At 43.2% G+C, this 26,439-nt stretch overlaps 1 protein-coding gene across 1 annotated transcript in view; it reads right to left on the reverse strand.

Annotated features, from left to right (window-relative positions):
* The window catches only part of si:ch211-106n13.3 (vWFA and Collagen domain-containing protein), a 43,019-nt gene extending 20,910 nt beyond the window's left edge, over positions 1–22,109 (reverse strand). The window contains exons 1-16 of the mRNA XM_064345548.1: positions 21,999–22,109; positions 20,156–20,267; positions 18,516–19,082; positions 16,874–17,039; positions 16,111–16,336; positions 15,449–15,622; positions 15,124–15,201; positions 14,566–14,577; positions 14,403–14,483; positions 13,971–14,024; positions 12,613–12,666; positions 11,886–11,939; positions 11,069–11,122; positions 9,572–9,625; positions 8,633–8,686; positions 8,311–8,364 (exon numbers count right to left, since the gene is read on the reverse strand). Coding sequence (XP_064201618.1) covers positions 8,311–8,364; positions 8,633–8,686; positions 9,572–9,625; positions 11,069–11,122; positions 11,886–11,939; positions 12,613–12,666; positions 13,971–14,024; positions 14,403–14,483; positions 14,566–14,577; positions 15,124–15,201; positions 15,449–15,622; positions 16,111–16,336; positions 16,874–17,039; positions 18,516–19,082; positions 20,156–20,237 — 1,764 coding nt within the window. The 5' untranslated portion in view covers positions 20,238–20,267; positions 21,999–22,109. The remainder of the gene's footprint in view (positions 1–8,310; positions 8,365–8,632; positions 8,687–9,571; positions 9,626–11,068; positions 11,123–11,885; positions 11,940–12,612; positions 12,667–13,970; positions 14,025–14,402; positions 14,484–14,565; positions 14,578–15,123; positions 15,202–15,448; positions 15,623–16,110; positions 16,337–16,873; positions 17,040–18,515; positions 19,083–20,155; positions 20,268–21,998) is intronic.
* Between the last annotated feature and the right edge of the window lie 4,330 nt (positions 22,110–26,439).

Below are 26,439 nucleotides of genomic sequence, written 5' to 3' on the forward strand. Positions count from 1 at the left end.
TAACCATAGATGAAAAAATGGCCTTTTACCAAAAGATGCATGTTTTCAGATGTTCTATTTCGCAGGGTTTTTCGGCTGAAAAAAATCATGGGGTTTTTTTTTTTTTTTTCATGCAGATGTTGTGCACATGCTGCCTATGGTTTTGGCTGCTGGTAATCAGAAAAACACACATGCAGACTTTGCAAACAGACCACTTAAATACTGCAGTAAAAAAAGAAAAAAAAAACCCAAGAGCTTGTGATGTACAGAAAACGGATAGAGTGAAACTTAACATTCTGTGCACTAGTTTTTGAAATTTAACCGACGGGTTTAATGTTCACGGATCAGGGGATTTAATTTGCAGGAACACTCACTCGCTGTATTACTTCCATTGACCCAAGTGAGGGATATTTCACCCCGGTAGGACCTATTTCAGGTTACATCACGTACTGATAAAAGTTTAACTTTGAGAATAAAATGTCTTTGAATAATTTACAACTTTTGTAATTGCCTCAGACTTTTCCGTAATTTGCCAGTGAAAATGATTTAAAGGGGATACTGGGGGATGATCTACTGGGGATATTCCCTGAAAATTAACACTCGCATATTATAACGTAACATAATTACCCAGGTAGAAAGCGACTCTGAGCCGAAAGTCAGCACTGTCAGGCTGGAATCGGCACAGATTCAGCCCGGAGTCGCTTGCCATCTGGGTAGCGTTTACTATGAATGTTTAAATTGCTGGCTAAGCTCCCAAGTAAAAATAAATCTATGAAAAACAACCTCAGAAAGGACAAACACAAGCACTTTGACGGACACACCAAGCATATCTGTCTGGTAGAGTACATTCAGCCAAAAACTTCCACTGGATTACAGTATACTAACCAGAACCAATGGGCCAAATTCACACAGATCCCATTATTTGTGTATTTATAACACAAGGGTGAAATATTTACTTCCCCAGCACTTTCAAATGTGGTTGCAAAGAGAAGCCAATTTATCTTTATTTTTTGCTGCCTGGTTGTTAGTTACAAAAAAAAAGTAAACATTGATTTTGGCGGGAAAACAAGGTAGCTCAATCACAGCGGGTTTCCACGGTGACACTGTCCGTGATTACACTACGCATTACGACATTCGTGCCAGCAGACGCCCAGGTGACCTCTGGGGGGGGCACATTCAGCGCGCTAATGTATTTACACAGCTGGGGTATTTACAAATTCAACACCCCTAACTCAGGAAGTGATGTCGCGCTAATATCTGGTTCTGCATCTCGCGACCTCAGCCTCTCCCACCTGAGCATAGCGATGTTATTTTTGTCGCATGAAAGGCAGGGTCTGCGATAATAATCTGTTTTCCCCCACGCTTCATCACCCCTGGCTGTGGTTCTCTGTGGCCATTAACGCGTGTTAGCATTAGCTCATGCTGTCCCTAGTTTGCATTTTAGGCCGGTCCTTATGCTTGGAACGAAGGGAATGGGCGACAGTGTAGTACAATGGGTAAGGCGCTGGTCTTGTAACCCAAAGGTCACAGGATCGATTCCCAGGTGGGGCACTGCCCTTGTACGCTTGAGCAAGGTACTTAACCTGCCTTGCTTCAGTATATATCCAGCTGCATGCAATGGATGCAATGTAAATGCTATGTAAAAAAAAAAAGCAGGACTAGGAAACTTAGTATATGGCTGGACCTAACACACGTGATCCGGCCGACCAATGGTGTAACTTCATCACTCAGTCGCTCAGTCACTCAGTCACAGACATTCGCGTTTGTAGGGCTGGCCCCGCTGTTGCGGTCCAGCCAAAAAAAGTTGTGTAAGTCGCTCTAGATAAGAGCATCTGCTAAATTCCTGTAATGGAATGGAATAGAATGGGTGAGCGCAAACCACCGCTAGCAGTAATCTGAGTGCAGACCACCACTAGCAGTAATCTGAGTGCAAACCACCGCTAGCAGTAATCTGAGTGCAAACCACCACTAGCAGTAATCTGAGTGCAGACCACCGCTAGCAGTTATCTGAGTGCAGACCACCGCTAGCAGTTATCTGAGTGCAGACCACCGCTAGCAGTAATCTGAGTACAGACCACCACTAGCAGTAATCTGAGTGCAGACCACCACTAGCAGTAATCTGCGTGCAGACCACCACTAGCAGTTATCTGAGTGCAGACCACCACTAGCAGTTATCTGAGTGCAGACCACCACTAGCAGTTATCTGAGTGCAGACCACCACTAGCAGTAATCTGCGTGCAGACCACCACTAGCAGTTATCTGAGTGCAGACCACCACTAGCAGTTATCTGAGTGCAACCCACCGCTAGCAGTAATCTGAGTGCAGACCACCGCTAGCAGTAATCTGCGTGCAGACCACCACTAGCAGTAATCTGCGTGCAGACCACCACTAGCAGTTATCTGAGTGCAGACCACCGCTAGCAGTAATCTGAGTGCGAATGTGGACAGAACATGTGCAAATCAAAGCCATGAGAACCACATACTGTACAAGAGTACAGTGTAACTAGGTTCATCATGTAACTAGGTTCATCTACAACTAGGTGGGTGGGGGGTGGGAATTTATATATTTAAAAAAAAAAAAAAAAAAAAAAAAAAGGGGTACAATTCACACTTTTTGCAAAGTTATACCTATTGTAGCTCTCTTGCAGGAATGTTGTAAAGCGCTTGTCTCTGAGTTTTGTAATGCACTTGTTGTAAGTCGCTCTGGATAAGAGCGTCTGCTAAGAATCTATAATGTAATGTAATGTAAAGAGGGCGAGCTCTATGATCAGGAGCTCAGATTACACGGAGAAATACCTCGGTGAATTCTTTCTACAAATTATTTCAGCTTGTGAGCTACGAAACTACAAGTCGGCAGTTATATATAGATGACCATGTCCAAGCCACTGTTGATGTATCGTGAAAACACCTTTCAACAGTATTCGACAGGGTTTTCAACAGTATTTGTTGTCTTTGCACAATGGCACCAGTGATTTCAGTCACATACATGCACGCGATGTGTCATTAACATAACACTCTGTCCTACTGTTTACATATCTGCATGCGCAAGCACTTGACAAGCCGACAATAGCAAAGCTAACAGTACCTAGTGTAGTAAAAGGAGACTCAGGGGTGATTTAATTGAGGCTTTTAAATTCATAAAGGGGATCAACAAAGTGAACTACAAGAGATTCTTCAGGTTGAGTTCTGTTAGTAGAACGAGGGGACATAAGTGGAAATTAGCAAAAGATAAATTCTGTACAGACATTAAGAAGATTTTTTTCAATCAGAGAGTTGTCAATCTGTGGAATAGCCTGCCAGGTCATGTAGTAGAGGCAGAAACTGGGGATTTTCTAGACAAGGCTTGATACGGTGTTATATACTCGTCTGTAGGTAATCAGAGCACTAATTTAGTCAGGAAAATGGCGAGCGTTGTTGGGCTGAATGGCCTTTCCTCGTCATTATGTTATGTTATGTTATGTTAGTATTCATGTTAGTGTTCCATTTTTATAAGATGACTGTAACAACATATGCATTCATCGTGAATCCTGGTTTGGAACTGTTGTTTTGGGGACTGATTGTTTTTGGCTGGGTGGCAGAATGCCGATAACAAAAAAGCCACAAAACGTGTGTGCAATGGCATCTGGTCGTCTAGCTCACGGTCCCTAGCGCAAAAGGCTAGTAAACAATCTGAAAGCACTCCACTCCACGCATTTAGCATCTCCCGTTTATTTTGAGCTTAGCTGGGCTACACACTACCGAGTACAGACGTTGCATTTGTTCACATAAATATTTGTAAATATTATAAGCGGTTTATAACATTTTTAATCTGAAAGCAATGCTCCAAGGAAAAGGGATGTTGTTGTTAAGATGTGCTGTTAGGTGTTTTTCAAAGTGAAATGTGTTTTATATTTATCTGCTTGTTAATCGCTAAGCAGAATGGAACGATCCCTTTCCAGGCAAAATTTAAGAAATAAAATAAAATCAAGCACATGGTCTGGAAAATATGTGTTGACTACAAATATAGAGAATAAACATACTCCTTTCATGGTTATACCAAAGCAAAAGGTACATATTTTGATATTTCTTCAGAAAGAGCAGGAGAGGTTGGTTCATTATATCCTAACCTTCACTTTCTGTGGCCTTCGCTGTTTGAGTTAGTCTGTCTGTATGTATGGCTTTCTGTTATTGCACCAGCAGAAATATACTATACACATGCATACCTACACACATACAGGAACACACACATGTGCACTCACACACGTACATAAACACACACATGCGTTTACACACTCACACACACACACACTCACACACATTCATATGGACAATCACACCTACACACACACACACACACACACACACACACACACAGACACACACAGGCTCACATACACTCATACACACTCATATCACACACACACACACCCACACACACACACACACACGCACACACACACACACACACTCACACACACACACACACACACGCACTCACACACACACTCACACACACACATATCACACACACACACACACACACACACACACACACACACGTACACAGCACAAACACACACACGTACACACACGCACTCACACACACACTCACACTCACACACACACACACACACACACACACACACACACAACACAGACACACTCACACACACACACACACACACACACTTGAAAGGTAATGAGCCTGGGTGTGTGATGTGTTATGCTTTGCATTGTTCTTCCTGAGGGTAGGAACTGCCTCCCTGGAGGGCTGTAACTGTAGGACCTCACACCAGGCACTTTGAAATTACAACAGGAATAATTATACCTCTCAGCGCTCAAATTATTTCCATGAGTGCAGTTCCATTTTTTTCGCTAGTCTTTATGAGACTTCACTGCAAAGCATACATGCATTTCATTCATGTTATGGAAAATTTTATGCTTGAACTCTACTACAATGCCTTTAATCCGCTACAATGCCTTGACAGGAATTAACGCCCCCATATTCAGATATCACGACCAACGCTGGGCACATTTTCACTTATGAATGTAACATGTACAGTAAAACTATATAGTGTCTGTGCGTGCACGCATGTGTGTGTGTGTGTGCGTGCGTGTGTGTGCTTGTGTGAGTGTGTGTGTGTGTGTGTGTGTGTGTACAGTGTGTGCGTGTGTGTGTGTGTGTGTGTGTGTGTGTGTGTGTGTGTGAATGGTGTGCATGTGTGTGTACAGTGTGTGAGTGTATGAATGGTGTGCATGTGTGTGTGTACAGTGTGTGAGTGTATGAATGGTGTGCATGTGTGTGTGTACAGTGTGCGAGTGTGTGTGTGCATGTGTGTGCTGTGTGTGTGTGTGTGTGTACAGTGTGTGAGTGTGTGTGTGCATGTGTGTGCTGTGTGTGTGTGTGTGTGTGTGTACAGTGTGTGAGTGTATGAATGGTGTGCATGTGTGTGTGTACAGTGTGTGAGTGTGTGTGTGCATGTGTGTGCTGTGTGTGTGTGTGTGTGTGTGTGTGTGATTACGGTTTCTTGGCCCTGTCTCCTGCACATTGCTAATAAAGCCGCTTCCATCCCCTGAGCCACATCAAACCCCCCCTCAGTGGCTACGATAATCAGCCAGCGCTGGGAAGGAACGGCGGATGGGGGTTTTGGCTCAGAATGAGGGGTCTCACTCCCAGTTTATATGGGGCTCTGGCATAGCTCCTGTCTTTTAATCTAAAGATTTTTTTTCTTTTTAAAAGCCTGTTTCAAATAAAGAAAACAGGCTGAAAATAGAGCAGTTGCACTTCCACTCAAAGGCAATGTTGTTATTCAACCGCCCCGAAGAAAGGTTAGACTAGGACAGGGGCCTGCAGCCTTATCCGAAAAGGGTGGAGGTAGGTGCAGGTTTTTGCTCTGGCTCAGCATCAGGACACCTGATTCTACTTAGCAAGGTCTTGGCTCAAGACCACGATTAGTTAAACAGTAGAATCGGGTGTCTTGGCGCTGGGCCAAAACGAAGAACCTGGTAAATGGACTGCATTTATATAGCGCTTTTATCCAAAGCGCTTTACAATTGATGCCTCTCATTCGCCAGAGCAGTTAGGGATTAGGTGCCTTGCTCAAGGACACTTCGACACACCCAGGGCGGGGTTTGAACCGGCAACCCTCCGACTGCCAGACAATCGGTCTTACCTCCTGAGCTATGTCGCCCCTAACCTGCACCCATACTGGCCCTTTTCGGGTACAACTGCGCACGGGGTAGGAATGGATGTGATATCAAACGGGCAGTAGATCAATAGCTGAATATTTTACACATAGCCTTTCAGCTTTAGCTTTGATAAGGGCTAAGCGGGTGCACGGTATGCTTTCTGATCTCGGCCTGGATCACGTGGCAGCACACCCCATGCTGTGTTCGTTGCCCGTTCACAGCATTCAAATATTTCCTCCGTTTTGTTCACCTTGGTACTGATATGTCATCCTTGCTGTAAGTGGGCACGTGACTTCAGTGTGAGATCACAAATATCTGATTAAAATAGAATGCTTGTAACTGAAGATTCTACTGGTGATGTCACAATCGCTGCAGATGACTGAAAGGAATGGAGTTCTAGAACACCGACTTAAAATTTTGGAGGAAAAAAAAGACATCGCAAAATGGCCGTGGCTTAAAAGAAATACTTGCACAGTTTGTAGAGTAGCACTGTGAAAATGCCAATTTTATAGGGCAAACCAAGATTTCAGTGAAATTACAAAATGGCATTCAAAAAAAAAAAAAAAACATCCCAAAAAACCAATCCTTGAAGTGTTAAATCGCCCACCCCATTCAGACTGGTTCCCAGGTGAGGTATTGATCCTGTCCCTTCACTACCACTGTCAGGAGTGAAGATTATTCCTTTGAGTCTCTCAGCGGTGAAGAGATGAAAAGCCTCCTGTCGTCTGATCCCCCCGGCAAACAAGCCGGCCGCAGATACAGTATGCAATCAGCTGCTGTAAAACCGCTGTTACAGTTTCCCCAGGGAGTGCTCGGGGGAGAAAAAAAAAAGATTCCCCACACTGTGGGCGTGATTAATGCCTTTTTCTCCTGCCTGAATGAAGAACTTCTGCAGTGAGTGAGGATCTTGTGTCCTGACACACAGGATCTAAACAAGCATGGAAGCAATAGGTCCTTGTTAAAATCAAAATTCAGTTCCATAATACAGCTCAAGCGACATCTTAGTAAATGTCCTAATCTAAGATGTTTTTTTAAATTTTATTATTGTTGTTTGTTTGGTTTTTTTTTTTTGTTTTTTGCTTCAATTAATTCTTCAGTCTAGATCTAATTGGTATAGAGTTGTTAGAATTTCCTTATTTAGTTATTTATTTAATTTTTTCTGGCTACAGTGAAAATTCCCCTGTCAAAACTAACTACAGATTTAAATGACTACACAGAGAGAAAGATTTACCGTGTGAATAAAATAAAATGCGGGAGAAATGTTACTTGTCGCATGTCTGAACTGACTGATATTGCTTCCTGTGGTTTAAAATCAAAATTCTGATGCAGAAACCTTGCATATTTCTCAAGAGAGAGAGGACTGCATGCTGCTTTAACATCCAAATCTATTCATCAGAATTTTATTTAATGAAAAGGCCTCATTGCTGCAATGGCAGCAAGGTCCTTTATAAGAGTAAAAGAAAATGTCTGTCATTTTTTCGTTTTATATCTTGCTGAAAATATATATTGACTGAGAGAGATATCGAATGTCCTTCGGCCCAGAAAATCTTTCACTTCGTCAAACTGTTAGCTGCCTGTCTATTCAGACGAACCGTTCGAAAGTGACTTCAGTTTCGGTTGTTTTGACCCCGTCGTCCTTTCAAAAGCAAATCAGAAAAAAATAAACAGAAACACTTCGGCAGTATCTTTCACTTTCTTTTCCAAATGACAGAAACACATTCCACACTGCTGTTCTATCATGACACAAGCTCTAGCATGAGTGGCTTTGAGGAACGTTTCACCATGGAGCAGAGGTGCAGGGACGATTTTTGAAGTGGGGGGGGACCAAACTGTGAGCAAAAGAAAGGGGGACGGATAGGGGTCCCTATGAAACTGGGGGGGACGTATCCCCCCCACCCCACCCCGCCATCTACGCCCCTGCCATGGAGGATACATCGCCATAGAGAATAAATCTAGACCGAGATTAGAAATCTATGAAAATTGTGCTCTTAAAGGGACGGTACACTTTTTAGGTTTTTTTTTTTTAATATACCGTTTCGGTTTTAGTGCGTGTTTTGATTGGGCCGTACAGTTTATACGCGCACAGAGGGATTCTGTGCGACCGCTAAGGGGGGGTATTTTCCAGCGTTCCGGTGTTTCGGAGAGGGATGGAGTTGAGTCTTACCTTCGGTCCCATAGGCCCAGCTGGCCCATCGTTCCCAGGAAGACCAGGCAACCCCTGGATTCAGGATCAGATGAGAAAACGCACTCAACATTCAGCCTCTTCATGCCAAATAATAATAATAATAATAATAATAATAATAATAATAATAATAATAATAATAATAACACCTGCACAGCTACTCACACAGTGTACATATATACACACCCGCGCACACACCCACACACACACATACTCACACACACACACACACACATACACACATACACAGTTTGAACACGCATTCACACGCACACACACACACACACACACACACTGCTCTTACCTGCACTCCAGGTTGCCCAGGGGGCCCAGGTGCCCCTGTACCATCTTGACCTCCCTGGAAGTTTTGGAAAAATAATTACAGTTAAATCATTTAAATGAACACCAACACATTCGCATCTAACATTTATGTAACATCAGCTTAATATAGCTATTGCAAGGTTTGAGATACTGAGATACTACAAATTGACCCCGAATGCATTTTTATTATTTGTTTTGGCTGGGATTATGGTCAGGTTATGCAGATTTATGCCTGTACAGCACAGAGAGTTTGGAACTCAAGGCTTCCCAACAGGACTCACGATTTCCCACAGAAATGAACATAATGGCCACAGAATCACAATTCTCACAAACGCTACTGTTCACAACACGTCCGTACCCTGCGGCCTCATACAGTCACAAAGAATTCAGTTAGAGCTTCACACAGCTACACAAACTTAGGCAATTTCATGTTTCTTTCTCATCTTTCTCTTCATCTGCTTAGCTACACGAGCTCCTGTAGTCAAGTTATATGAACGATTGTAAGAGAAAAGGTAGCATTACTTTTCCAACCGTGATTGTTTAGTCTCAAAGTGCAGTGTAACATTTTGAAAGTTTTAACTTGTAAATTGTGTTTTTACAGACGAATAGAGTACATGCTTTGTGTTCAGGAGTGACTTCGTCTGCCTTTTTTAAATCGAACACATTTTTGTCGAGATCGAATTTAACAATCCGAAACACAACAGCTTTTCATCTCATCATGAGTAGACATTTTCAAAATTTCTTTTTTTGGGATAACAATCGGTAAAATAGCAGTTGTTATCTAATATTAATACACTGCATTTAAACAGCAGTTTTCCTCTCCGGACCTCCATGTGCTTTACAGTGAGAAGGAAATGATCTTTTTTTTGTTTTTTACCCTAAAAGGATTATAAATGTTTTAAAAGGGTTTTACTTGGCTTACCTTTTCCCATGTTATCCCCTTTCCATCCACGTTAAACCGTGACCAATCGGGTCCCTTCAACAGACAAAACAGGCAACACCAGGGTTCACAAAGGGGCCCACTCCATTGCATTTTATTCCATTTCATTTACCTCAGTGTTGTGGTACAACTCTTGCGGTATAAACCCAAGAACCTAATAACATAAAAATTACTGTGGGCAAGAACAGACCTTTCAGCTCGACTTAGCTCTACTTTTTTATGTAGCCATTGCCCCAGTGTCAAATGGGAAATGTATTTATTTATTTATTTATTTATTGGTATTGCACCTTCTTAAATCAAAGCCAGTTGATTTGACAGAAAGGCAATGCATCACATGACTTGTACCCTACCAACTGAACCCGGAGGATTGTGGGTATTAGCCCAACCTCTTAACAACTAGCAACAGCTAGTCAAAGAATGCAAGGGAAGCAATGTTTGCTCAAGTTTGAGAGAGAAGTGAGAGAAGAAACAAACCCGGTTTATTAATTTGTATAGCAATTATTACAATTTAAATTCATGTTTTAAGAGGGTTTCTGCTGGTCTCTACTCAGTTTTAACCTTTCAACTATATATAGTTTCTATAGCACTGGTCTGTCTTGTGATAAGACAAATGTGCCACTACAATTACCAACTGAAATAGAAGTTTTTTATTGGATGGGAGCTTGATTTATCTAAGACCCCAGACATCGGATGCTGGTGGCTAATAGCCACTTCAAATGTCGGAATGTTGGATATCCTAAGGCCTAGGACTAGGCACTAAAGGCCAGAGTCGTGAATTTTAAATTTCTTATCTGACATCGTTTGGACATTTTTTTTTTTTTTAAGTTTGTATGCTGTGCGAATGAACATCAGCGGCAGCTCAAGCTTTGATGAGGATGAGGGCCCAGTTCACAGACCTCAGAATGCAGCCCGGTGCAAAGTTTAGCGGGCGAGCCTAAGACCTGTGATCAGAGGTACAGTCACGCCCCGAGCGCGGGCGGGCTGTGACTTTGCGGCTGAGCGACGAGCGGTTCAGTCTCAGGGCGTGAGAGCGAGAGAGAGAGAGAGAGAGGGAGAAAGAGAGAGAGGGAGAGAGAGGGAGAGAGAGGGGGAGAGGGAGGAGAGAGAGAGAGAGAGAGAGAGAGAGGAGAGAGAGAGAGGAGAGAGAGAGGGAGGAGAGAGAGGGAGAGAGAGGGAGAGAGAGAGAGAGGAGAGAGGGAGAGAGAGAGGGGAGGAGAGAAGAGGGGAGAGAGAGAGGGGAAGGAGAGAGAGAGAGAGAGAGAGAGAGAGAGAGAGAGGGGGAGAGGGAGAGAAAGAGAGAGAGAGAGAGAGGGGGAGAAGGAGAGAGGGGGAGAGGGAGAGAAAGAGAGAGAGAGAGAGAGAGAGAGAGAGAGAGCATCGCGGAGGAAACCCGCGCACGGCGGCGGGCCTGGGAGGTGGCGGATCGCGGCGGGTCGCGGTGGACAGTGCCCAACATGGCGGTCGCTGTCGAGGTCTCACCATGGGGCCTGGAGGTCCGGCTTTCCCAGGAACGCCCCGTTCCCCTCTGTCCCCCTGAACACGGAACACACGGTGAGTCACACAACCTGGCGCCCAATCAGCTCCTCACACTCACATGATTGACATTGGCTTTGTGAATCTAATGGAGTGTGATTCACTAATTATGAGAAACAAACAGTTACTTACAGTATACAAGTTTGAATGCAGACATATAAGCAAGCACACAGCAGCCCAATGTGCACCAACACTCTCAGAAATAAATGTACAATGAATTTTTGCACTTTAAGGAACAAATTTCCCAAATGTACCCTGAAAGTACAATACTGTTCTATGTGGGTAGTAATAAGTCCCTTTTACCAGCAAAACAGGCACAAATTAATTGTGTATTTCTAACTAGATGTGCAATTTAATTTACCTATATGGTAAATGCCTCAGTGAAAAGCTTTTGTACCTTTATAGGAACTTTTTCGTACCTTTTTTTCTGAAAGTGTTGGGAAAGAGCCTCAAGACGATGAGAGTTACTGTGGTGCTATGGTATCAGCACTGAGCTTATAACCAGGTACTCTTACATCCCACCTGGGCCACAACTACCTCACCCTTCAACCCATGGCCCAAACAAAATCACTCCACTAAATTATGCAGCTGAAAGATTTTAGCTTGAAAGATATAGTAGATGATACAGGAGCAATTTGAGTTCGCTTGGATTAGCAGGCCCGATAAGCCAGTATGGAACTTTCGCATAATTCTTATTTAGCGTTACTATAATGTGTGACATCGTATGTGTGACATCATACATGTGACATCATTCGGTACTCACTTTGGGCCCCTTCTGGCCGGGCTGTCCCTTGGACCCAGGCCGTCCCGCTTCACCCTGAACGCAAGGAGAAGCCAAAGACCTTAACACACCACGTTCAGTACAAGTGCCCTTTTAGCTGCAGTGATCTTTGTTTTTTAACCGCAGGTGCCATTTGCAATCACAATGTCCTCCCCGACCCCCATACCCACCCCCCCAGGCCATGACTGCAATTTACCCCCCTCCCCACCGGTCCACAACGGCACAGCAAAAAACTAAAAATAAGTCAATCTTAACAAGTATATATAGACTTAAAATCGTATTCCTATTACATTTTTTTGCTCAGTAAGACAAATAAAATTGCCACTGTGGTGAGGGTTTTACCAATTTTGAAGATTTGGCAATGGGGTAAGACAGTTCCACTTGCCAAGCAAAAAGTAATTAAAAACAAGCTAAGCTTTTTGCAACGTCACCCCCTCTATAATTTTGCATTGGGGCGGCACAAATGGCTACACAGTAAAAGGTTCAGTGTTAAATCAGCTCTTACACAGTAGATGCAGTCCCATTTGGACTCACGCGTACTCTGTCAGAGTTGATTTAACACTGGACATTACACCGCGTGGGGCTGTGTCGGATTTTCGGCATGCCCCCTCCAGACGGTGAGGGCACAGGCCCGGTCTCACGCTCAGGCCTGCGGTGACCGCAGCGTAACGGGTCGGCTCTGGAGGTCGACCGCGGTCGCGTCTCTCACCTTCGGTCCGGTCAACCCCGGTGATCCTGGCATTCCACTCGCTCCCAGTTTGCCCTTTCGATGAGATGAGATTTTTAAAAAATCAATGGATCGCATGAGCACCCCACTCCAAACAGCCCCTCAATTCACCATGGCACCCCACCCAAACACACCCTCAGTTCACTATAACACCCAACCCCAAACACCTCCTCAATTCACCATAGCACCTCACCCCAAACACCTCCTCAATTCACCACAGCACCACACCCCAACCACCCCCTCAGTTCACCATAACACACACTCCCCAAACACCATCTCAGTTCACCATAACACACCTCACCCCAAACACCCCCTCAATTCACCATAGCACCACACCCCAACCATCCCCTCAATTTGTTTTTCACTCTACCGCCACCAGGCCTCAGATGCAGGTCCTTATTTTATCGAAAACGACACTTTAGTGTTGCTCCCTCTGCCATAACAGCTCTCAACAGGCTTCCCAGAAGAACATTGTTTACAACACATGTATATATGTATGTCTGCAACTGCCTGTGTACGTAAGTCCCTGGTGCGGGCATGGAGGAATACTGTTTTCATGTGTACTTATCACTATGTGTCGTACAAACTGTGAAGACAATTCTCCCCTGGGAGGACAATAAAGTATGTATTTATGGATTCATGCAGGTAAAACGACTATGGGATATGAAAGTAGTCATACATTTTGTATGAGAAAAGCATAGATAACGCCCGTTGTGTTTGAACTGTAGTGCCCAACATGGGTCTTTTTTCTTCTTCTTCTTCTTTTCACTTGTTTTGCCTTCAAAGTAAGACCTCCCAGCAGTAATTTACTCTGAACTAATCAAAGGAAGAACTCGTCAGACAGTAAAATACAGACGGTGAGAGATTGGCACTTGAAAGATAAGATCGGCTCCATCCACTTATGTTTATATTAGCCCTGTTAAACATAGGCAAAGCCATGCATGGAGAGTGCATGCATTATCGTCTTTATCAAAAGAAAACACACTGCTCGAAAAAAGCAATTTCACTGTAAGCGCCTTCTGAAAGTTTTTCTGAAGTATTGAAAATTAAACAGAGTGCTTCTTAATACAGAACATAACAATGAGATAATGCCCCCAACCCCCCAAAGCCCCACCAATAACATCATTTTACAAACCCAGCATTCTCCTTAATTTCTTAATGGTAATTAAAGACCTTTAAGGGTAATTTCAGTTCAGTCTGCAAGGCAGGATTATAACTGATGCTGGACTCAAAAGCAGCCATTTTGCGACAGCTGCTGTGTACAAGCCAATGGCAGGCACACGTGCATGTTATTGTGCCTTAGAGAGGACAGGGTGTATGAAATATCAGCAAGTACTCACAGGCTTACCATCTGGCCCCGGGGGTCCTTCCCTCCCCTTTTCACCACGAAAACCCTGGGGGGGGGGGGGGTTAAAATATTTCAGGCCGTCCTTGTAAATAAGAATTTGCTCTCAAGTGACCTGTTTGGTTTAATATTGGTTAAATAAATTTTAAATAAATTAAATCACAGTGAGGACGACCCAACAAGTCTGCCCACATTTGCTCTGAGAGGATAATATCTGAATAAAAGTTAAATAAACTCCCACACACTGAGCACACTGCAAATTTCTCCAATTCATTGCCACATTAAAAAGGTACCACAAATTATGAAATTCCACGAAATGCTCTAAACTAAAGACAGCTTTGCCACTACACGGCCCAATGCATTCTATATGAGTAGACATGCAATCTCAAAATGGCGGTGCACAGAAGTGGGCGGGGCCACGGCTTACCATTGGTCCAGGGAGACCGGGAGGTCCGGGGCTCCCGATTGGACAGTGGCAATCTCCTGTTTTCAGGAAGCGGTCAGAACACTGCAGGAGAGACACAACCGTCAAACTCAGAGAGAACTCCCATCATGCAATGCAACGTAAGGAGAACGGCTAATCAGCTTACCCTGTCATCATTCTGTTCACAAGAGAGGGGGAAGAAGAAAAAAAACAAGACAAACACTCGTGTTATTTTAATATTTGGTAAAAATTTCTATGAACGATCAGTCATCAGAAACTACAGAACTCCTTCAGAAGCAGTACAAAACATGCATACAAGCATAAAGAAACTCTCACACTGCAAAAACCAAAAAATGAGCCAATCTTAACAAGTATTTTAGTTTTACAAAAATCTTATTTCTTTTACTTGTTTCTAAATAAAACAAAAAGATTGCCAGTGAGGTCAGATAGTTTTACTAATTTCAGGATTTGCCAGTGGGGAAAGTACTCGTCAGGCGAGTATTAACTTAAAACAAGCTAATAATTACTACTTGAGAAGAATAAAATAATTTTAAGTCTCATTACAAGACTAAAACACTTTTTTGCAGTGTAAATGCCGGTACCATTTACTAAAAATAGGCATATGGCACGTTTGTCTTACCACAGAGCCAGCAGAAGACATCACCATGACACACCATATGACACGCCTGTCTGTGGTGGTGTTGGATTCATACTGAACACTTACGACTGAATAGATTTCACACGCTGTCTCTCTCTCACTCTGCTGGGGGTCACAGTACAGCCTCAGTTTCTGAATCTCAATCTAAAATTGTTGTTAAAAAAACAAAAACATATATATATATATATATTAGTACCAGCAGGATGACAAGGTTGGCTATCAATTTATACAGCTGTATGATTAAGGATGTAGCCGCAGCGTCCCATTCCAGGCCTTGAACCTGCAACCTTCTGGTTATGAGTCTAGGACCTATAACACTACTGCTGGGCACTGCTGGTCTAATTTGGATAAACTGAAACATGCAAAACACCCTACATCCCAGTCTACTCACAGGGATTGTTGTCTCCGCCCTGGTTTCCTTGGCGACCTGCGTCCGGCCGTCGATGTAGATGGGGACGGTCTGCTCCAAGAGCTGCTCCTCGATTTGCACGTCGTCCAGGAAGCAGATGATGCGCCTGGGCTTGACCAATAGCTTCAGCTGGTGCCAGTTCTCGTCAAAGAGCCTCTGTGACATCATCAAAGTGGGACGCTCATTCATACGGTACCCTCAGCATCACATATAGGCATTTGCCGACACATCCCTCCTGAATACTACGTGATTCATCATGCAATGAGAGCCATCATTCAAGCATACAGGGCGGATGTGAATGCAGTTAATCACAATTGCTCAGGGACAGTGCCATTGCATAGGCATTAGATGTATTATGTTTTAATTTATTTTATATAAACTTTTTGGTGAAAATCGAAGCAAATTAGTAAATTCATGCATGCAGCTTCACGTAAAAGGGACCAACAAGTGTACTGTTGCGATTGCTTTTGCATGTCCTGATGAACTGTGCCTAAGAACATAACATAACACGACATGACATTGAGAACAGGCCATTCAGCCCAACAATGCTCGCCCTTTCCCGCCACAAACCAAAGCTTTCGTGATGTGTTCATCCTGAATGAAGAAGGCACGTGGCCGAATGTAAATTCTATATTTTCGCAGACCTTAATTCCGCGGTCGTTGAAGATGACGAACTGCTCCTCCTCGTAGACGCTGGTGGTCATGAACGTGACGGACTTGTCCACTCCGTTCAGGGTCACGGCCGCTTGCGTGAACCCGCTCTTGCTCTGGACCCTGAGGAGGTGAAAGCTCTCCTGATTGGTCGGCGCTCTCAGCCGCACGGTCGCCACGAACACGTAGGACGGAGGAAGACCCTCGGGGAAGATCAGCCTGCGCAGAGAAAAGACAGGAGGGAAGAGAGACTACTTACAGGGTGGATGTGTCAGCAGATTATTATTAATTATGCTTTAATCCTTGTTATATCCTCCTGATATACTCAGCAGAAAAAAAGTTTAAGAATTCATTTTTTCTTTTTCTTTTTTTCTTTACATAAAAAGTGTTTTGGATGACAAAAAAAAAGATGCAGCAAAAATATTTTTTAAAACACATTTTATCTTTATTGAATGTCCCTTGCAGTGTAGGTTTCACCATAGTAGAATATATGGCTCTTGATATTAAGACCAAGACCCTTTGAAGAGCAGGTTTTTTTGGAATGTTTTTCTTTTTTTTTTTTTTTTTTTACAAATTCTAAGTCAGTGTTCTAGAACTCTGTTGCTGTCAATCACCAGCTGTGATTGTGACATCAGCGTTAGAATATTCGGTTTCAGCTGAGACAAAATTCTAATAACATATTTGTGATCTTATAGCTTAAAAAAGGGTTAAATGGGCACACACTTGAGAGGTATAGCGCATTGTGATGTCACACACCTGGTGTCCATGGTGACGTCCATCCCGAGACTCAAGAGGTACGCCGCCTCTGACAGGAGAGAGCCCCGCACCTTCTGGGCCGTTTCGGGGATCCCCGTGGCCAGGATCAGGTCGAATCCCTTCTCTTCCCGCAAGCCCATGGGGATCCGCATGGGGCAAACCGACTCTAGAGGGAAAGAGGGCGTTACTTCACGGCTAGGCCCTCTTAGCCACCGATCGGTGCTCTCGTATTCGCTTGCTGAATCCTTTTTCCTATCTGTCTTTCTGTTTTCCCCACCCTATCCCATCAGGATCGCTATTCGCCTGCATCTTGTTGGAGAAAACAGGATCATTTCTCTTGACTGCGCCAAGTGCTCAGCATCCAGTGTTAACCTCTTGGTTCAGAGTGCTGAAACAAATGAAAACAACCAGAGCAAATTGGATTGGCTCTCAGCGAGTCACATGACTCATCGCGCATTCACAAAAAGCTATAAATTACGGAACCCTGGAAGCGGTTTCCCGTTAATCAGTCGCCGGTGACAAACTGTCAGACGGGCGCTCTGCTCAACAGCATCCTCGGTTGCGCTGTGGGCCACATCTGCTTCTCGCATGGGATGCGTGAGAGCACGTTCGAGGCCTGCTTCTCGCCATCTCCACATGTCTGGGGCATGGCCGGGAAGTCCTTGTGGGTTTTTTTTTACTCCCTCTCTCTCCCTCCCTCTCTCTCTCTCTTTCTCTGGGGTGTGGTTCAGATGTGGTGGGGTTGAAGTTGGGCTCTGCTAGTCCTTTATTAGCACGTCCTCCGGAAAGGGTGCACGCAGGCTGTTTGCCATTAGGCCGACTACACGGCTGTGCTGTACTCTAGGGGCTCTTCAGCAGTCAGTGTAAAAAGGCGGTACTTTGGGCTGCTCTTAGAAGCAAATATAATTGCCTTACCTTGTGAGTATCAATTGAGATCATATAGCTCAGTGATAACCAGCCCTCTTCCTGGAGATCTACCGTACTGTAGCTTTTCACTCCAACCCTAAAAAAGCACACCTCATTCAACAGCTGGAGCTCTTGTTGAGCTGCCAATTAGTAGAGTCAGGTGTGCCAAATTAGGGTTGAAATGAAAACCTACAGGACAGTGGATCTCCAGAAACAGGGTTAGTTACCACTGATACCGTTAATTGGGTAACACTTTACTTGAATGATATGCCATAAAGCCAACATTACACCTGTTATAGCTGGTCATTACAGCGCATTGCAGCCGGTGATAAATGCTATTACTCAGATATAATGTGATCACTTTGTAACAAGCATTTTTAAATCGGCTTTCAAAAACTCATTGCATACCTTATGACAGTGATATGATGCTTGTCACCCAGCTGTAATACACTGATGTGAGTGGTAATGACAGGTGTAATGTCATGATTATGGAAGTATTTATGAAGGCTTTCTGGCATATAGTTGAAGTACAGTGTTACCGCAAACTGGAAATTGAAAGTGATGTCAAGATTTGAAGAAATCAGAAATGAATGCCAGGGAGACTAAGGCCATGCAAAGTCAATTTCCCTTGTACGGGCTACTTTAAAATGCATTCCTTGTTTTAGATCTCATTTAGGAACACACCCCCCCCCCACGCCTCCCCCCCACACACACACACACACACACACACACACACCCTCGCACAGCTTCTGCGCCATGGCGTCTCCGATGCGGCCGATGGTGGTGTAGTCCTCCGCGTGCAGCACGTAGGTCGAGGACGGCCTGGTCGCCATGGAAACCAGCTCTGAGGTGGTGACCTCGTTGCCGACGCCCACGGCGAACAGGACGACGTTCTGGGCCTGGGCCTCCACGGCGGCGTCCACCACGTCGTCCTGGGAGCGGCCGTCCGTCAGCACCACGGCGATGCGGTTCTTGGCGGCGCGGGCGCGCTTGGCGGACGCCGTCGGGAAGACGTGGTGGACGGCGAACTTGATGGCGCGGCCCGTCCGCGTGCTGCCGCCCAGGTAGCCGATGGCGTCGACGGCGGCCACCAGCTCCGCCACGCTCTGGTGCTCGCCCAGCGGCACCTCCAGCCGCGGGGTGTCGCTGTACTGGACCACGCCCACCTGCGTGTGCCGCGAGTCCACGTCGAAGCCGCTGGTGATGTTGATCAGCCAGCGCTTGGCGGTGTTGAAGTTGGGCACGCCCACGCTGGAGGAGCCGTCGATGATGAACACCAGGTCGTTGGCGGCCGTGCTGCAGCCTGTCAGGTGGAATGGGATACTCTAGTGCCATCTGCTGTACATCCACAGGTGGAATAGGATACTTTAGCACTATCTGCTGTACATCCACAGGTGGAACAGGATACTCTAGTGCTATCTTCTGTACATCCACAGGTGGAATGGGATACTCTAGTGCTATCTGCTGTACATCCACAGGTGGAATGGGATACTCTAGTGCTATCTTCTGCTCTACATCCACAGGTGGAATGGGATACTCTAGTCTCTTCTGCTGTACATCCACAGGTGAATGGGATACTCTAGTGCTATTCGATCCCTGTTCTCTCTCTACATCCACAGGTGGAATGGGATACTCTAGTCTATCTGCTGTACATCACAGGGAATGGGTACTCTAGTCTCGCCCACAGGTGGAATGGGATACTCTAGTCCTATCTGCTGTACATCCACAGGTGGAATGGGATACTCTAGTCCTATCTGCTGTACATCCACAGGTGGAATGGGATACTCTAGTGCTATCTGCTGTACATCCACACACTATTTCACCTTCACTTTTTATTTACTTATGTCAGGGGTGCACAACTCCAGTCCAACTGGAGTTGCTCCAACCATTTAGCTTAGTTTCAGTTTTCTGACAGCTCTATAAACTACACTGGCTCACTCCTGTACTTGAGCCCAGTAAAATCTTCAGGATGCACTTGCAGTCTGCGGCAATAGCTGGTGCTTATACAAATGTCAGATCAAAAACATGATTGTGTTAATTAAATAATTATAAGCAGAAGTTCGCACAATCAGTTTACTAAATGCTGATCTGTGTTTTTACATCATTTGACTTGTATCCGTGTCCCTTAAAGACATGCATTAGTGAGAATATTTTCTGTCAGAACGATAGAATTTGAGCTATTCATTCAATAAAAAGTTCAGTGAACAATGTAAATCAATATTTTCAATTAAATTGTTAAATTAGCATTTCTATAAAGATTAACTAAGTTCTATTCAGCTCTACATAATTCTTCACATTCTTGATATCTACATGCATTTTCAACTTGACTGGACAATTGAAAGAAATGGAGTTTGTTCACGCTGAACAGGTCCATACCAGCTCGGATGTCCTCCTCATGCCCCTGCATGTAGGGCAGCATCAGGAGCATCGGTAACAATCCCAGCCTGCACATCTTCATAGTGTCACATCCAGAGTCTAAATCAGGCACCTTAAACGGCACGCAAGGAAGTCATTTCAGAAGCAACATTTCAGATTGTTACAGCTTCTCAGCTAAATGTTCAGCCGCTGAAATAGAAACAGATTTCAGACCGAGCCCGTATCATTCAAAGGCAACACCACAAACTGGTGCCAATTCAAACAGGATTAGCAGAACTGTATTTTTGAACAGTAAAGGGCTCTATTTTTGTCGGTGGAAAGTCACCAGTAATTGAGCTATAGCACAGTCCCCTCACTGTGTACGCATTTTGTTCAAAGGGGCTGGCGTTAAACTAAATATTAAGTTTAGTTTGATTGGTTGCTTTTAATTCACACATCTGAGAGTGAAAGAAAAACTAGTGACATAAACTTGTCGTGTAAGAAAACAAAGTTCTATGTGGGACAATCTCTTATTTCCGCCTCATCAAAATTCTAAATGGCATCGGTGAGACCTAATTTTGGAGCTGTACCATTAGACGTGGTGGTGCTGCCTCTGTTTTTCCAGCTTTTGAGTTAAATATAATGTGTGCTTTCCGCCCGGTGGGGAAACCGCGTTTTGACGACTGAATGAAATGTGGAGGTAAGCTGAGAACCAGAGACAAATTCGTGGGGCGAATGCAAACAGGGAAAGTGGCTCACTGCACACCTTTATGACCTGACCACTTCAACCGTTGAAAGCAGCCCTTTGCTAACAAAACTTGCACATGAATTCGTGCGTGTCGTCGATCCAAACGGCTTTTTAAGGACCTAACTCTCAAAGTCACACATTTATTTTCGTACAGGCACAGACCGGTGCCTGGAGAGGTTCCCCTGCTTCAAGTCTGGTCACGGTGGGCAAGGACGGCAAATATTTACCTTATTTACAGGTGAGATCTCTTCACAAGGAACACATTGACAGCGTGTGCTGACCACTGTCTATATTCAATTATAATAAAGCAGTATTTCATTCCTTGCCACCAATTTCCTGTGATATTTGCTGACAGTTCCCACTGTGCATTAATTTATATTCATCTCATATATATATATCTTTCCTATGTTTTGCCTAGGAGGAGCTGACTACACCAGCATACAAATAAAACCCATAATGGTCCTCAGAGGGCTATTTTACTCAGGTAATGTGTAAAAGTAAACGAGCTCATGACAGTATTTGGAAAAACAGACTTCAAAACATTTGGTAATATCAGGCGCTCTTCTTCTGGCTAACAGCTCTTTACTGATTCACGCCACATGAAGACGCATATGACACATTATAAAATTAAAGCCTTAAAAGAAGAAATGTGATAATACTCTTAAGAGCAAATATTGACAGAAATCATAGCATCACATTTTTGTATGTGCAGCATAACAAGTGGAATCAAATCAAAGAATCAATCAAATCAATGGAATCAAATCGAATAATCGATGTAATTAAAATGCCTATTCAGGCCAGGTGTGATATGTTATTTCTAAGAGGGAGGAAATCCAACCTTTTTCTTGTTATCTTGCTCCAGACAGAAATGATCATATTCCCATTCACTTTGGTCATACCAGTAATGACACTCTACACTATGAAGCTTGCATGAAAAAGTGATACAGCTTTTTCAATGTTTTTAGATTTTTCATTGCACTAAATATACAACCATTGACAACTGAAAACACATTAACAAATTCTTCAATGTAAAAGGTTTTGAAGTCAGAAATAAATGCTGATTTCACAAAAACACACACACATTTTTTTTAATCTATTAAAATTATTTCAACTCACCTTCTGCTGATTTCCAAAATCTCACAGGGCCAGAAAAAATTAAGCAAAAAATTAAACTTATAGATATACAATCAAATATGCAGGTGCTCACATTTGGGATGGATTATGCAAGGAGGGCCAAATCATCATTACTGCTAAACAGGAGTAGCCTGTTGCAGCCTTTTTATAGCTTCTACTGGAGGGACAGAGTTACTCTCATTGGCCGTGGGTGAAAGGGGAGGGGCCTAAGTGCCTATGCTTTACACCTGTGTAGAAAGTCACCCTCGGGGATTGTTACTGTTTTCTCTGCATAATTGTTCTACCTTTCATTTGCAAACTACTATCTCTACTTCAGGGACACTCACAGATTTTGAAAATGTAAAGGTTTTGTATAATAACTTCATTTTAGACTCTGGCTTGTTATTTTAAAAATAAATAAATAATTTGCTTGCTCAATAACTTGTTGCATGCACACACATTTATTGTGTTTTCAAGCATGCTCCCAAGAAAATGTGTTCTGTGTTCTGAATTCCTTTAAGATTGCTAGTGAATAGTGAATTAAAGTGCTGCCATCATATAGGCTGTTTAAAGGCAGTTTTATATTATATGGCAATTATTTTATATGATTACAGACAATGTGATTCATGGAGAAAATGTGGGCAGCCCTTTTCCCTGTAGCAAGGTCAGTAAAATAATAGTGACAGAATAATGTGCTTGACGTCTCTAATTTTAGAATCTCATATACCATTGTATGCCTATGTGAGTCAAATAAGATATAAAATTTAACATTATTGTGTTTGTAATGGGGAGACAGACTATACAGAGGTTATTTCACATTCGTAGTTCATTTTGACTCTTAACTCAGTGATTCTTTGCTAAAGGAAAAGTTGTTAATAAGGAGAGAGATGACATGTGCTTTGCTAAATTATCAGAGAGGGAAAACTAATGGCGACGTAAATTTCACACACGGGCTGGGCTGAGATCCCTTCGTGGTTTTCGGTAAGCTTTACTTAACGGGACTCCGAATGTCAGAGCCATACCACAGCATGTGAGCCTCCCAGAACTCTTAGGGCCTCCACACCCACGCACGCATCCACAGCTCAAACAACCCCCAAATTAGCTCGCGACTATTTTCGATCAAAGGTAACCACAAGAAATATAAGCCCATCTCCTTCTAGGAATAAGGTACCAGATTAGAAAATTAAATCAAATGGGGGCATGCCTTTTCCGAGCACTTGAACGCCAAACGCTGGAATTGCTGTCACATGTAGTAAAAGTGCTCTGCGGACAGTTCGTTTTCCAGGTTTCTGCGACAAGAACGACGATTTCCATGTCGCATCTCTGAAAATATCCAGCACACTTTTGATCTCCCTAATTGCCATGTGACTTCGCGTCTTTGTAATTACTGCATAGTTACGGTTGGGCGCCTTTCCAAAATGCTGTAGAGCAGTGAGACATGTTGGTGAACTGTTCATGTTGTGTCAAACATAACTTTGACACAACATGAGCCCTTCCCATTTTTTATGAGTGTGCGTGCGTGTGTGTGTGTGTGTGTGTGTGTGTGTGTGTGTGTGTGTGTGTGAGAGAGAGAGAGAGAGAGAGAGAGAGACTCCCAATTTGGGTAAAATTGAAGAAAACTTTTTTCCTAATTTAAATACTTATAAACTAAAAATGGTCAATGTTACCTTTCATAAGAAAATTAAAACATTGTCCAAAATATGTAAAATGATTAACTATATTTGTTTGCCCCAAAAATACCATCAAAGAAACATGAGGGATATATTAACATTCTGACGTTTCCTCAAATTCAATACAGGGACAGGAATATCCATAAAGGTATTTGCACTGTGGCTACGGCTTCCTTTTGCTTGAGGCCATTTACATTTTGGCTAGCCTGTCATGTTGGGGCGTTCTTTCCTTTCAAGACATATGTATTTCCTGCATGCAAGGACAACTTCCCCCAAGGATATTGGATATGTCCTCCTCTGAAATATGAAATATTTCGCTCCCCGGGGCCGTGAATTTTAATTGCTATTGATTCCTGTACCTCAGAAACAGAGATCTGACAGTGCGGTAAATTGAATGATCGCCAGGACACAAGTATCCTCAATAATCTGCAGTATGTTAGACGAGATCTTGCTTTCTTCCTCGGTAATATCAGTCTCAGATGACAGAATTCGCTTCAATTAGGCTTCAGATCTGTTATCTGTCTATTCATTTCTCGCTTTGTCACAAAGCGAAAGATTAATTCAGTTGACAGGTAATTCAGTTTTCCAGTCAGACGGTTTCACGCAACAACAAAAAAAGAATGTATTATCCAAAGTCCTCTTCTCTTGCTATAACACATGCTATCTAGTGGCAAACACTTGTAACTGCTGTTCTGTGCCGTTTCAGCAGTCTCCCTAAATCAAGTTTTACAAGCATGGTTTCTGCTGGGCCAGGCCAATGACGGTTTTGTTTCTAGCAAAATCCTTCGACTCAACGTGTAAAAACACTTACCTAATGGATTAAACACTGTCCTCACAGCAAGATGTTTTAAATAAATAATCTTTGTACACTTTAATGGAAGTTTTGTGGAAGTTAGATAAACATAATATTGATAATGGAAACTGCAAAAGTAATGACATAATTCTTGTATGTAGATCTAGTCATTAAAATGCACTGTTAGAGTACTGCACATGCTGATGACTGAAAGCATGGGCTGCATTTGATTCATTTAAATGAAAATATATCCCCTGCCTAAAACAGAGCAGATGCAATGTAATGTGACAAAATAGCACTCTCTAGTGGCCAAAACCGGAGTCACAGACGATTGGACACAGAAGATTACAACCTGCTCTTAAATCATCATTCCTGTGCGCGCGTGTGTCCATGCATGTGTGCGTGCTTGTGTGTGCGTTCAAGCTGTGTAGTAGTTTAGTCTTTTCTGAGTGTCATTGATCCAGTCAGTGGTGGATACTGTACAGAGAATCATCTGAGACTCTGTTTTCCGAAGTCTACATCTCCTTGCTGATCTTACAGTCCATCTGATCATCACGTTCGCTTCTAATAATGATATTTCCAACATGATTAAATACGTTGACACTTTATTGTCCACTTCTGTTTGTATTAATCTGGTCATACATTTAAAACATAAATAACAATAAATAAGTCAGGACAAAATACATAAAATACAATACGACAGTGTATTTATTTATTTTTATTTTATCTATGGTTCGGTAAACGTTTTTGAAAATTATTATTTTAGCTAGGCTATCTCTCTGTCAAATGTAGTTGCCGATAGACGACCACATAACGCTGCATGAAACTCAGACGAACACAACGCCCTTTTCACTGGACGTGATTTAGAGCAGCGCCGCAGATTATCGGTGAACAGGCGCCGATTGAGCGAGCAAACTTGTGAGCGTGGGCGTAGTCACAATACTGCTCGAGTTGAAAAAAGAAAAATGTAGACAGCGCCACAATCGTCTGATCCATCTGATTAGTTTCGTGGCTGCCAGAATGCATGACATTTAGCAGTGTTTCTGTACTATTGCACTCTCTCAATGCAATATGTAAACGGGAAGGAAATCACACAGTGTCCGTTACAAAAGGAGCTTACCTGTTGAAATTTGCTTAACCCATATATTATACTCCCACCCAGCCTCCTGTTGGGATTGCCCAGCCTCCTCTTACCCACAGCAGTGAAACAATGAAACGGCCGTTACCTGAACTGTGGTCATCTATTCAGTTCAACTGTATGGACAAATTTGATTCTCTAACGTACAACACAGCAGAACAGTCACCTCATGTTGAAAATATTTTAAATGAACACATTCTGAGTTATGACCACAAGAATAATAACATTTGAAAAGATGTCATATGTTATTTCAAACAAAATTGGTTCTCGCCTTCGTGATATGTTTTTGATAGGCGACCAAGCATATGCAATAAATTCTCACTTGGCTTGCCTTACAATTCAGGTAAGACAATCTGGCATTGCAGTTGGCTTTTAAACCACGCGGGGGCAGCGCATCCTAGCTTTACCCGGGACTGGCGTTCTCTCAGTCAATGGATGTGGTAAAGACACCTTGTGGTTTACACATTTGCTCATCTGACGATGGGACTTTGAAGTGAAATTGTCGTGTTTGCAGTGTTCAGGAGTATATTCCCCTTATCAGCTATTCAATAAAAATGAAAAAAATAATTCATAGCTTTGAAGGCATCTTGAAAGGTAAAATAAAAATATATAAATAACTCGGTTTGCGAATGTACGGCCGCCAGACCGTATTGCTAAATTAGTGTAGAAATGTGGAGAAATGACAGTGTTCCTTGCGCATTTTGATAGTCACGACACATGCTAAGTCAAGGAATGAATGTGTAACGTCATGAATTAAGATACACCTTTATCAAAAAGTGGGACGGAAATCTTGTTTACCTCGTCTCTTTTTTATGACACCTTGGTTGTGGTTTAGGACCCAGT

Source organism: Anguilla rostrata, chromosome 8, assembly GCF_018555375.3.
Source record: "Anguilla rostrata isolate EN2019 chromosome 8, ASM1855537v3, whole genome shotgun sequence".
In the NCBI taxonomy this organism is placed as follows: Eukaryota; Metazoa; Chordata; class Actinopteri; order Anguilliformes; family Anguillidae; genus Anguilla; species Anguilla rostrata.